General features: G+C 55.5%; 1 protein-coding gene across 31 annotated transcripts in view; it reads right to left on the reverse strand.

Annotated features, from left to right (window-relative positions):
• The window catches only part of ABLIM2 (actin binding LIM protein family member 2), a 167,682-nt gene that overhangs the window by 13,214 nt on the left and 141,264 nt on the right, over window positions 1-13,204 (reverse strand). For 22 of the 31 annotated variants that reach the window (XR_003511619.1, XM_027545146.1, XM_027545125.1 and 19 more), the window contains 3 exons: window positions 10,620-10,674; window positions 9,038-9,045; window positions 8,746-8,826 (listed from right to left, as the gene is read on the reverse strand). Coding sequence is in view for 29 of the 31 variants with exons in the window: in XM_027545146.1 (XP_027400947.1) it covers window positions 8,746-8,826; window positions 9,038-9,045; window positions 10,620-10,674 (144 nt within the window). In the remaining 2 variants the exon portion in view is untranslated. Of the gene's footprint in view, window positions 1-8,745; window positions 8,827-8,982; window positions 9,046-10,619; window positions 10,675-13,204 lie in introns of those variants that run through there. The other 9 variants (XM_027545144.1, XM_027545141.1, XM_027545138.1 and 6 more) reach the window with 2 other exon arrangements.

Here is a 13,204-nt window from a genome sequence, read left to right on the forward strand (position 1 = left end):
AAGTGAAGATGCAGTGGCTGCTTTCACTCTGCTGGGGCAAACACTGAGGGCTTCCCGGAGGAGGAGGAATTCTGCCTCTACATGTCAGCTCCTTCCTGAGTGTCCAGTTGGCTGCCCTGCCCCGCAGATGCCACACTTGCCAGCCCCACAGGAAGCCAATTCCTTAAATTAAATTTCTTGATGTTGGATTGGTCAAAGTTCATTCAGGTTTTCCATAACATCTTGCTGAAAAATCCAAATGAACTCTTGGGCGAACTCAATACTTGTCTGTCTGCATCTCTCTATGTCTGTCTGTCTGTCTGCCCATCTGTCTCCTGTTGGTTCTGCTGTTTCTCTGGAAGGCCCTGGCAGACATACTTTCCTACCTAAGGAGCAGACTGTGTGCTCTGGGAGGTTGGCATGTGGAAGAGGGGTTAGAAATCAATACTCCAGACACACAGCAGAGTGGCCCCACGTGATTTCTTAACCAGAACTCCAGATCTGCTTCCTAGAAGCTGCACGGCCTGGGGACATCCTCCAGCCTTCTCTGTACCCCCCAAGCCTTCTCTGTACCCCCCAAGCCTTCTCTGTACCCCCCAAGCCTTCTCTGTACCCACTGCACCAAGTTGTGAAAACCAAGTACAGCAATGTGTCGAGTGCTTGGAACAGCTTGGTGGTGATGATCAAGTGCTTTTTAAATAAGCCACATCTGATAAACTCTCAAGCATCCTGCTTTGTCCCAGTACCAGGCATCCAAGAGGGGCTTCCCTTCTGCGGGTGACCAGGCGGTGCCTGACCCTGCCTCCGTTCACCACCAGCCACCTCGCTTTTCCAGGCAGTTCTCAGCAAGCACTGTCTGGCCTGCCCGTAGCACTCCCTTTTCCATGGAAACCTTTCTCCAATTCATGCTGGCCCACGTGGCTCTCAGGTTGGTAAAGACGGGGGGACACGGACAAGACAACTGAAACTGCACATCATACCGCCTAGGGCTCTCCCATGGCAAGTGCTCCTGACTCCTGAACAACTGAATAAGCATTCAAACCGCCCAGCCGGAGGGGCACAGTGATGTCATCCGATGACTCAGAGGGGCTAACTGGTCCAATGTCACACAGCTAGAAACATCATGGAGACTGACTCACACCCAGGTCACCCGGACCCGAGGTGCTCTCTCCCTCCTCCAGGGTGCCGTCTTTGGACGGCAAGAGGCTGACACAGAGCGAAATGGCCATGTCTTTGGGCGAATGCTGGGCGTAAGAGTGCAGGGCTGGCCTTAGTAAGTGGACGCTGGAGTCTGCCCAGGACAGGCAAGGCTCTTCCCCTCAGGGTGGAAGCTCCAGGCAGGGCAGACCCTCAGAGGGCACCTGTCGAATGCAGGAGGACCCAAGAGCCCCCAAGGCACAAGGCCCTTGGGTGCTGGGGTAGGGTTGAGACCTAGACCCTCTGGGAGAGAAAGTGCTGGATCTCAGGTATGGCATTAAACTGGCCCCAGACGGGTCTCCCTGGGAAGCCTGGTCCTCACCCTTCCCATGGGGATCCAGAATTCATCCGACTGCTGTCCGGGCGACAGTGGGGAGGGCCACCACACCCTTTCCAGATTCCTGCTCGAGACTATGGGCTACCAGGCGCCCACCTGGCGTCTTTGTCTTCGCCAGGCTGAGAGTCCTGAATTCCCTTGTCTGTGCCCCACAGGCCAGAGCATCAGGCATCGGCAGAACCTGGGTCCACCCTGCTGAACCCAGTGACTGCCATGTACCCACCACCCCATCCTGACACCCTGGAGTCACCCCAAGTATGTCCCTGCCCGTCCCCACAGCACCCTTCCACCTCGACCCCCAGATACGGCCTGAACGCACCCGCTTCTCACCTCAGCACTGCCACCGCCCTGTCCAAGATGCCATCAGTTCTGGCCCAGACCACCCAACCACCTCTTCAACCATCTCCTGTAGGCACACAGCCAGCCCAGGCTTCACAGTGCAGCCTCAGGCATGGTTTTGAATACGAATGTAATCATGTCATCCCGCAACTTGAGCACGGCCCCTGCTGCGTCCTGCCCCAGGGCCTCTGCGCCTGCTGTGTGCTCACCTGAAATGCTCCTCCTACCTGCCACTATCCCCTGTGTGCAGGTACACACACACACACACGTTCAGGCACACTTATCACGCCCACTTAACTGTTCAGTTCAGTCACTCAGTCATGTCCGACTCTGAGACCCCATGGACTGCAGCACGCCAGGCTTCCCTGTCCATCACCAGCTCCCAGAGCTCACTCAAACTCATGTCCATTGAGTCACTGATGCCATCTAACCATCTCATCCTCTGTCATCCCCTTCTCCTGCCTTCAATCTTTCCCAGCATCAGGGTCTTTTCAAATGAGTCAGTTCTTCGCATCAGGTGGCCGAAGTATTGCAGTTTCAGCTTCAGCATCAGTCCTTCCAATGAATATTCAGGACTGATTTCCATTAGGATTTAATGGTTGGACCTCCTTGCACTCCGAGGGACTCTCAAGAGTCTTCTCCAGCACCACAGATCAGAAGCATCAATGCTTAACTGTATCCCTTTTAAAATGCTCATGGGCCCACGTTCCTCTCCTTTAGAGCTCCCATCTTGGGCTATAATTTTATACCCTCATTAGTCATCAGTTGATGGACGTCTGCCTCCCCTTCAGGCTGAGTCTGAGGGCAGCACTCCTGCTGGCTTTGGCTCACCATGCATCCCCAAGGCCCGGCTCGACGCCTGGCCCATATTCACCAGGCTAGTGAGGCTCAGCCAAACACTCTGTGGTAAGGATGGATAACAAGATTTGACCACTGACAAACAGAGCGGTCCTCCTCCCAGGGGCTGACCCCACATCCCTGGTGGTGTGGTGGTGTGTGGGCACCACCAGCTGTGCCCCCACATCCACCGTCTCCCCTTGCTGGGCACACAGCAGACCCACTGCTTTGCTGGGTGACGGAGCCCCAGCCAATGGCCTGTCATCCACAGCCTGGTCCCTGCCACCCGCCCCTGTGTGGGATGGGAACAGGGCAAGACCCAGCAGGGCTCCTGGGCACGGAAGCCCTCCCCTGTCCCTTGTCTGTCAGGGACAGACGCCGGCCAGCGATCTCCCCTGAGTCTTAAACGGCAGATTCAAACAGCTGCTAGTCAGGGAAGGGAGAGGATGCAGAGACACAGGAGGAGCAGCTAGGAAGCGACAGTGCAGCCTTGGGAGGGTCCTGGTTTGCCTCAAAGGGTGCACTTGTAATAACGCTGTTTGAGCTCTTTATAGAACTATTTCTCAGAAAAGTGGAAGTGAGAGTCACGCAGTCATGTCCGACTCTTTGTGACCCTGTGGACTGTAGCCCACCAGGCCCCCCTGTCCACGCATTTTCCAAACAAAAATACTGGAGTGGGTTGCTATTTCCTTCTCCAGGGGATCTTCCCAACTCAGGGATTGAACCCAGGTCTCCTGCACTGAAAGCAGACTTTTTACCTTCTCAGCCATCATCCCTGGTCCCGTGAGCTGGCGACTCATGGACCGAGGAGTCTGCCATTTCCTTCTCCAGGGGATCTTCCCAATCCTGGGATCAAACCCAGGCCTCCTGCACTGCAGGCAGATGTTTTACCATCTGAACCACCAGGGAAGCCCTCAGAAAGTGAAGAATCTGCCTGAAATGCAAGAGACTAGGGCTCCATCCCTAAGTCAGGAAGTTCCCCTGCAGGAGGAAATGGCAACCCACTCCAGTATTCTTGCCTGGAAAATCCTACAGACGGAGGAGCCTGGCGGGCTACAGTCCATGGAAAGAGCTGGACACAGCTGAGAGACTAACACTTTCATTTTCATAAAACTAGAAGGTTGCTGAGAAAGTAATTGTGATTTTTGCACTGTTGAAATTTGCCATTTGATAGTAGAATACATTCTAAATAAATGTTGTTAGGTTATATATCATTTTAATATGCATCTCTCCTTTTTTTTGCTAATGACTTGTTCCTTGCTGTTTATTTTATATTTATTGTAGAAGATGGAAACGATGATGTTAGACAAAAGCAAATTCGAGTGATTTTTCTTATTTGGGCTCAAAATGGGTCATAAAGCAGTGGAGACAACTCACAACATCAGCAACACACTTGGCCCAGGAACTGCTAACAAGTGTACGTACAAGTGCGGTAGTGGTTCGAGAAGTTTGGTAAAGGCGACGAGAGCCTTGAAGACGAGTGGAGTGGCTGGCCGTCGGAAGTCAGCAACAACCAACTGAGAGCCATCATCGAAGCTGATCCCCTTACGACCACACGAGAAGCTGCTCCAGAACTCAGCGTCGGCCCCTCTATGGTCGTTCAGCACGTGAAGCAAACTGGAAAGGCGAGAAAGCTCGAAGCCTCGTGAGCTGACCGCAAAGCACAGAAACTGACGTCCTACAGCATCGTCTTCTCTCGTTCTACGCAACAACGGTGGCCCATTTTCTTGATCGGATTGTGATGTGTGACAAAAAGCAGATTCTATATGACAGCTGGCAACGACCAGCTCAGCGGCTGGACCAAGAAGAAGCTCCAAAGCACTTCCCAAAGCCAAACTTGCACCAAGAATGGGTCACGGTCACTGTTTAGTGGTCTGCTGCCTGTCGGATCCGCTATAGCTTTCTGAATTCCATCGAAACCGTTTCATCTGAGAAGTATGCTCAGCAAACCGATGAGATGCCATGAAAACTGCAACACCTGAAGCCAGCAATGGTCAACAGAAAGGAGCCAGTTCTTCCCCACAGTAACGCCCGACCACACGTCACACAACAATGCTTCAGAAGCTGAACAAACTGGGCTACAAAGTCTTGCCTCACCTGCCATATTCACCTGACCTCTCACCAACCGACTACCGGTTCTTCAAGCACCCCGACGACTTTTTCAGGAAAAACACTTCCACAACCAGCCGGAGGCAGAATGTGTTTTCCAAGAGTTCATGGAATCCTGAAGCACAGATTTTTACACTACAGGGATAAGCAAATGTATTTCTCATTGGTAAAAACGTGTGGATTGTAATGGTTCCTATTTTCATTAATATAGATGTGTTTGAGCCTAGTTACAAAGATTTAAAATTCACGGTCTGAAACCGCAATTACGTTTGCACCAATCTAATAAAACCCCCAATAAATGGAAGACGTCAGCAGTCTTCATTCCAGGGAAGGCCAGCTGAGGCCTTAAGCTTCAAGGAACCAGAAAAGCTCACCAAGAGATTACCTGAGACCAGATTAAATGAGTGCAGGCCCTGCAAACACCTTATCAGCAACTCCACCTTTGAACTAGAAAACTCAAGGAACCCTCTCAGGTTGGGACACAAAGTCCCCCTTTGCCTGGCAGAGCAGTTCAGCTCTTCTTTCCTACTTGACCCAAAGCCTTGTCTTGGAGATTCAATTTGGCAGCAGTGCACAGAGGTCAAGTTTTGGGCAACAGAACAGGCACAGGACTAGCACGCAGCTGTCTAAAAGAAGGGCAGACTCCCATGAACTGGCGTGGAAAAGGTTCACAACAAATTTAAAAGAAACAAAGTAGATGCCAAGAGGCATCAGCAGTACAAGCCTGCTTATCCAAACAGAATTCAGTTATCTCTGGGCATTTGTGAGAAAAAAAAAAAAAAAAAAGATTTCCGGAAACAGGTCCGCCCCGGAGCTAACAAGAGTTATGACTCGGTGGGGGAATTCCATGGAATGCTTATGTTCTGCTTCGTGTTTTTCTGGACTTTTACAAGAGTTAGGAACTGTTTTTATATTAAAAATTAAGCTCTCTCCCCTAAGATGAAAACATTATTGTATCTTTCTCTCCTGCTGGGATGCAGCCCACCCCCCACCCCTGGAGCCCTTCCTGGCTCAGGGCCCAGCTCCCAACCCAGGAGGATGTGAGACACACCCTGTGTGGCAACACCTCCAACCTGCCTCCTGGGGTGGCTGAGATCAGGAAGAGAAGGACCAGAGAGCAACGCATGCTCTGGGGTGTTCTTGGAAATGGGGGTGACGAAACTCATTACCCCTCATGTCCAAGGCTTTTTTTAAAAAAGGGAAATGTTTACATGTATTAACCATTTGCTATTTTGCACCTTCATTCTGTACTGTAGCAAAATAAAGGGGGGGATGGGAGTTGGTGAAAGGGCACCCCACTCCCTAGGAGGGAAACAGCAAGTCCCAACGGGCTGGTGGCCCCGCGGCCGCTGGTGGGTCAGGAGCAGGAGCTGTGGGCACCTTGCTCTGAGCTCACCGGCCCCCCTGCCCCCTCCCCCGCCGTGGCGAGAGTGGGAGCCCTCAGGGCGTTCACAGTTTGGAAACAACCATGCACCACCATGCGAGCCCTTGAGGCAGGTCCTGACAGAGCCACCCAGGCCGGAAGCGCCCTGTTTTATAGCAGTGAGACCTGAGCACAGTTACCAAGGGCCTCACTTCAGCAGGAGCCAGAGTGTGTCCCCTGCAAAGGACTCAGGGGTTGTCACCCTGAGGCCCAGGCAGCGGCCGCCCTGGACCCTGTCCTCCAGACCACGTGTTGGGTACTCCCTGAGCCTGATTCGGGGCCTGCTCTGTTCATTTCAGGCTTCCCAGGTGGGGCTAGCGGTAAAGAACCACCTACTAGTGTGGGAGATGCAAGAGACGCGGGTTCGATCCCTGGGTCGGGAAGATCCCCCAGAAGAGGGTATGGCAACCCACTGCAGTATGCTTGCCTGGAGAATCCCATGGATGGAGGAGCTTGGTTGGCTAAGGTCCATAGGGTCACAAGCGTTGTCCACACCTGAAGCGACTTAGCAGGTATGCAGAACATGGTAGACCACACTGAACAGTTCACAGAACACGGCCACAGTTTATTGCCTTCTGTGCGTGCTTAGTCACGTCCGACTCTTTGTGACCCCATAGACTGCAGCCCACCAGGCTCCTCTGTCCATGCAATTTTCCAGGCAAGAGTACTGGAGTGGGTTGCCATTTCCTCCTCCAGGGGGGATCTTCCCGACCCAGGGATCGAACCCAAATCCAATTGGCAGCCAGATTCTTTACCACTGAGCCACCTGGGAAGCCTTAATGTCATAATCATGAGCAAATAATTTGTGAAATACTTTTAATGCACGGCATGGTTTTCAGGTTTTAACTGGTAATAAAAAGGTTTCTTTGCAATTAAACATTCCATGGATGACTTTGGCTAAGGCAGGCTGTGAGAGAGGAGAGAACACTGTCGTTTATCAATAAGGGAATGAAACTAGTACCTCAAATCACACGCAAGATCCAGTCTTGTTACTGTTAACATTGTCCTTATGTTTTCAACTCTCAGCAATAGCTGCACCACTAAATAGCTGCTAGTAAAGGGTTAAGTGGATAAATTACCGTATTTACCCACATTACATATTTATACCGTAATTATCTGAGAGCCCAGCATCCGCCCCTGTCTCAAGGTCCTAGGTCCCAGGTCCCAGAGCCCCTCAGGGAACCCCACTGGGTCTCTTCCATCCAGACTTCGAGTCTGGGGGAGGGGAGGTGAACGTCTGTCCCTCTGTGAGGCTGGCACACAGGGGAGGCGCTCAGGAAACAGGGGAGAACCTGGGTCTGGGGGCTTGATCAGACCTCACCCGAAGCCCTGTCGGTCAGAAGAGCTAGCAGTTCCCTTTCAGCTTACTTCTGGTGACTCACTGGAAAAGACCCTGATGCTGGGAAAGATGGAGGGCAGGAGAAGGGGACGGCAGAGGACGAGATGGTTGGATGGCATCACCGACTCAATGGATGGGAGTTTGAGCAAGCTCCAAGAGATGGTGCAGGACAGGGAAGCCTGACGTAGCGACTGAACAACAACTTTTGGTCAGGCTCCATCATCACAACAGGAGATTGATCCCCGCCCCCTCACCGCGCAGCCCCACCAGCGTCCCCGTCCCTCCTTGCGACCACTGCCTGGAGCCCTGGGTGAGGGGCTGTCGTGCCTCTCGTGAGCACAGCTACCCACCCAGCAGATATCAATGTCATCTTAAAGGAAGATCAGGGCCCCATAGCGTCCATCTGGACCCCCTGAGACTGCGCTTCTTTTCAGACCCACCTGGCCTGGACTGGGATGGGCTTCCGCCTGGCAGCCCTGTCGAGCCCCCGGCAGTGCTGGGGCCCCTGGGCCACATCCACGCCCTTACTGCTCCCTCCTGGCAGCCTCCTGAGCCCGCACCCACCCCACAGCTGCTCCCAGCCCCTGGGCACAGACAGGGCAGGTGGCCCTGGGCCTTTAGGAGCCCCCAGACCCCTCACCCCTGTGAAGCCTTCCCAACACGGCTCAGGAGGTGCAGTCCGCATTGGTTTCCTGGTGGGAGGATGGTGAGGATGAAAGAAAGTTTTTATGCATGCTGACCACCGGGACCATGGCTCGTGGTGGGGCCTGGTCAAGAGATGTCACCCACACATCCTCTGTGCCCTCGTCCTGCAGGTCCTTCAAACATACCCTTGCTCCCAGAGTTAAGCACCATTCAAGGTCAGGGTGAAGGTGATCAGATAAGAAACCACAAACCGTGCCGATTTTCCCAGAGTTCAAGGAAGAGGCGAATGTTACCCAGTTAAGCACAGTGACGAAGCCTTCCTGGCCCCAAACCGCTGCAGCTGTGCGCCTCTTGGCAAAGCCATCTTTGTTGGGCACGTAACCACGTTCTCTGGTCTTGCAGACAACTCAGGTCCTTGACTCCGAGCCCATCACTCGGCCCTGCACATCACTGTGGGGACCTCGGGGGTGGTGTGTCAACACGCCAGGTGGGGAGAGATGTTGCCGGCGGACGTGCCCTCCACCCCTGGGGCCCCCTCACCTCCAGTCTCGTCCGATCCACATCCTTGGGCAGCTTCACTCGGATCCGGTTTGTGACAATAAGGGCGTCATACGGATAGATCTGCAGGGAGAAGGAAGCCCGGGGTCACCCAGGGAGCAGGTGCGTCTGTGAGGAAGGAGGCCAAGAGCTGAGTCGAGGCTAAGGAAGAGCTACGTACATGCGTCCACATCTGACACACACATTTCACGGGAAAGCACAACAAAAGGAACGTTTAACCTGGGCAGGTGCGGCGCAGCAGGCAGAGGTCAGCGCGGGAGCGGGTGGCCCTTACCTTGTATTCTGTAAGAGAAGCAGAGACCACAGGGGCCAGCTCAGAACTCGCACAGGCTCCGCCCAAAGGTGGAGCAATCCCACCCGGACCCCGCCCTGCGGCCAGACCGGCCACGCCGCCTCCACCCCGCAGCATCCTCGGAGCTGGGGGTGGGGGGGGCCCTGGGCTCCGTGGGAAGCCAGGAGCAGGAGGCATGGTCTGGAGACTGGAGGCCAGACTGGGAGCCCGAGGCAGCGCTGTGTTCTCTCTTGGTTGGGCTGCTGTTTCCCCGGGGTGGGGGTGCTCCCCAGACCTGCCTCAGTTTACCCCCTGGGCTTACCCGCTTCTTATTGTCTTACTTTCTTCACCCTTCAGCTCCTCCTTTTAAATACAGAGCCCCACATGCTAGCTTATTAAAGATTTTTTTCCTTCCAGACTAAAAGTGGCTTGTTAAAAAAAATCGTAGGATGGGCACGCATCCCCCCAGGGCGGCATCTCTGGGTCCTGTCTGTAAAGCCTCCCTCTCTGGCGGGAGACAACAGTGAGGGGCTCGGGCAGTGGGCGGCTGGTCCCTGAACTTCCCCGTGTGCTGTGCGGGGGCCTGGCCAGGCCAGCTCTGAGCCCGGAGACCTGGAGACCACTTAGAGGGTGCAGGCTGCGACTCCCTCCCCTCTCCCCTACTCCAACATCCAGCGTGGATCAGCCCTGGAGAGCAGGCTCCCGTCACCCTTGGGTAACAACCGTGAGTGAGCATCTCGGCCCTGCGGTTCAGGACTGGCAGAGCCTCCCAGGCGGACACCAGCCACACGACCAGGTCTCTCCAGCAACGCCAACCCCCTGCAGGCCATCCTGCCAGTGTGAAGCCCCAGGAGACTGCCCTGTGAGCAGCGGGGGCGGGGCGGGCTTTACCCTTCCACTTCGCCACCCTTGTTGTGGGTGCTCGGTGGCTCGATCTCGTCCAACTCTTTACGACCCCCATGGACTGCAGCCCACCAGGCTCCTCTGGCCAAGGGATTCTCCAGGCCAGAATACTGGAGTGGGTTGCCATTTCCTCCTCCGGGGGAATCTTCCCGTCCCAGGGATTGAACTCGCGTCTCCTGGGGCTCCTGCATTGCACGTGGATTCTTTACCCACGGAGCTGCCTGGGAAGCCCCAAGGTGGCTTTTCCCTGCGGCTCTGCCCCCCTTATTATCGTGGACGTGACCGTCGGTGTTTGGTTGGCTGCCGCCCTGGCCTGGGGTGGTCATTCAAACACAGATCTCTTGCCTGAGTGACTTGGAGTGACAAGTCGGTCAGGACAGGGTGGGCCCATGCTCCAGAGGGGAGCACCTAGAGCAGGAGACGGGGGGAGCACTGAGTTAGAGGGGGACACCCCAGGGAGAAGAGGAAGCATGTCAGGTATCAAGATGAAAGCGAAAACCGAAGCGCGACCGCGACCGGAAGAGGCGGGGACACGAGCATCCCCGGCTTCCTCCTCCCGGGCGCTCGGAGCCTTCTGCCGGCGGCCAGGGCGGGAAGGGTGGTCTCGGAACGAGAGACTCGTGGAACCCTGTCAGCGGCCCCTGCCCCAGCCAGAGACCCACGGGGTCCCCGCCTCCTGTACCTCGCGTGGCCCAGCCGGCATCCGGGTCTGCTCCACCAGGGCCCACATTGGCATTCTGGAAGAGAAAGAGAGAGGGCGGCAGGGGCAGGTTGCAGGGGGCAGGCAGTCGCCAGGGTCCTGGCAGCCGGGTGGGGGACGAGGGTCAGCCTGTGGTGCCCGCTGAGACCAGGCTCTGGAAAGGCTGCCGGCTTCCCAAGAGCAGGTGTGCTAACGCGCCTCCTGCCGCCTTCAGGCCGCCCCTGCCTGTCCCACCAGCTCCTAAGCTGCTGAGATGACAGCTCCCGGGTGCCTGCCCCTCGGCCCCACAGCTGGCCCGGACCCCGCGGGCCTCTCAGCGGGGCTGCGGCTCCAGCACGGGGCCTCCGGTCCCCTGGACGAGCGGGCCCCAGGGGGCTTGGGTGGCCGGTGTCTATAAAGCCCCTGGCCCAGACGCCGCGTGTCATAAGCGTGGCTGTGACATGCTGGCACTCAAGGGCTGGCCCTCGGAGGGGCGGCGGACCTGGGAGCCCGGCCACCCTCTCGGGTGCCGCCTCCACCTGTCCGTGGCATCTCAGCAGCCAGCCCTGATGTCTGGCGCTCTCCTTCCCTTTGCCCACCTGGAAAAGTCATCCTGCAAACCTCTCCGGAGGGTCCCCGCCCTGCGACACGGGCCCCGGGGCCCTGCACGTCGGTTGGCTCCCGTCCTGTCCACTCTGTGTGGGCCTTGAGTCCAGGGCCCGCAGTGGAGATAAGCCTTTCACGTGTGCTCACGTCTGGCACCGGGTACAGCACCTGACCCGGATCGGGGCTCTTGGCCAGTGCTTCTGAAACTGGGCACAGTGGTTAAATTTCCATGGAGGGAGCCCTGCAGTGAAGGGGGCGTTACCTCCTCACCCTGGGTCGTGTTACAGGGAGAGGGCTTCCAGCACTCATTTACTGCTGCAGGTGACAAGTGAGCAGCTGGTCACAGTCCTCGCGAGCATGGGCAGGGCGAGGCCTCCGGAAGCACCCAGTCCAACGTCCCTCATCCTGAGCGGGGGAAACTGAGGCCCAGAGACGCCGGGACGAGGTGGTGAGGCAGGTGAGTGCGTAAGCGGAGGGCTGTGGCGGTCTGATCCTTTGTCCATCGCCAATTTTTTAAAAATTAATTTGGACTTCTCACAAACGTTGTATGAGCATCTTGCTTATCTCCATTACTGAGTCCTTTGGTAAGAGCCTGGCACGCCGCACCCTCGTCCCAGCGCTGGGACCTGGGACCGGCCAACCTCGCACCCACCGAGTCGCCCGTGAAGGACTCCCCTTGGGAGTTTCAAGAACGAAATTTGGAGACGGTTTCTCAGGCCGTCTGGATAGGGAACCTCCTGCACAAAGCAAGGCAGCTCATGTCTCCCACCTTGGCCTTCTCCCCGGGGCCTGTTTGGAATACGAAAGAGAAATGCTGCCACCTAGTGCCCACTGCTCTGCATCACAGGCGGCAAGCTCCCGGGCCAGGGAGCAGCACCACCTGCGGCTGTGGGAAACCCACTTCCGGGCAGCAGGACCAGTGTCGTCTGGTCAGCCAGGCTCGGAGACAGGGCAGAGACTCTCAGCAGGGCCGGGGGGCATCCCTCAGGTGGAGGGGGCGCACCGTGTCAGTCCAGAGCAGAGGAAGAGCAGTCTACTCCTGATCTAAGTACCCAGTGTGGGGGGACATTCACGCCCTCTTTGGTGCAGGGGAGCCCGGGGCCTCTGGCTCGATGTGTGGGCTGGCGGGACAGCTAAGCGGCCCCGGGGGATCCCACAAAGGCCGCACCCAAAGGCACACCCCTAGCTGATCCCTCTGCAGTTCTCAGCAGAGAACAGAGAATCTAAAAGCAACGAACTCTTTACTTCTCCCGTTTGTTTGGTGTTATTAGCTGCCAGCTGCCCTGCACACGCGTTCACTCATCTTCCTGAAGCCTCAGGAGGTGGGCATTGTTATCAGCGTGTAATGGCTAAGGCTCAGAGAAGTAAAGATACTTGCCCAAGATCACACAGCTAATACATGGAACTGTAAAAGACTTAACCGATGCTTTTTAGTTTCCAAAAATTATACTGGGATTAATAACAGGGAGAATGAAACTGGCCGTTCACCACTGACTGTTCTTTTCTTGCTAAAGGTCACGTTTTACTTAGGAGCCAGTGATGTGGAGGTAAGAAAGGGTGGAGATGTGCTTTTATAATAATTACTCATTTGGGAACTAGGCTTACAGAGCTTAGAAGATTTCACAAATGTCATGTTATCTGTCCTAATGATAACTTTAAGAGGTAAGGATGACTCTGTGTGTGTGTGTGTGTGTGTGCTCAGTCACTCAGTCATATTCGACTCTTTGCGACCCCATGGACTGCAGCCCGCCAGGCTCCTCTGTCCTTGGGATTTTCCAGGCAAGAATACTGGAGTGGGTTGCCATGATTTTTTTTTTAAAGACTAGGAAATAGAGACTTGAAATTTAAGTAACTTGCCCAAACACACACCCAGTACATGGCAGAGCTGGATCTGGACTCAGGGCTGCCGGATGCTAATGCATGTATTCTTCTCAGCGTCACAGTTGGACAACATCAGACTTTTACACTTTGTTAGGGTTTCC

The sequence above is a fragment of the Bos indicus x Bos taurus genome, chromosome 6 (genome assembly GCF_003369695.1).
Source record: "Bos indicus x Bos taurus breed Angus x Brahman F1 hybrid chromosome 6, Bos_hybrid_MaternalHap_v2.0, whole genome shotgun sequence".
NCBI lineage: Eukaryota > Metazoa > Chordata > Mammalia > Artiodactyla > Bovidae > Bos > Bos indicus x Bos taurus.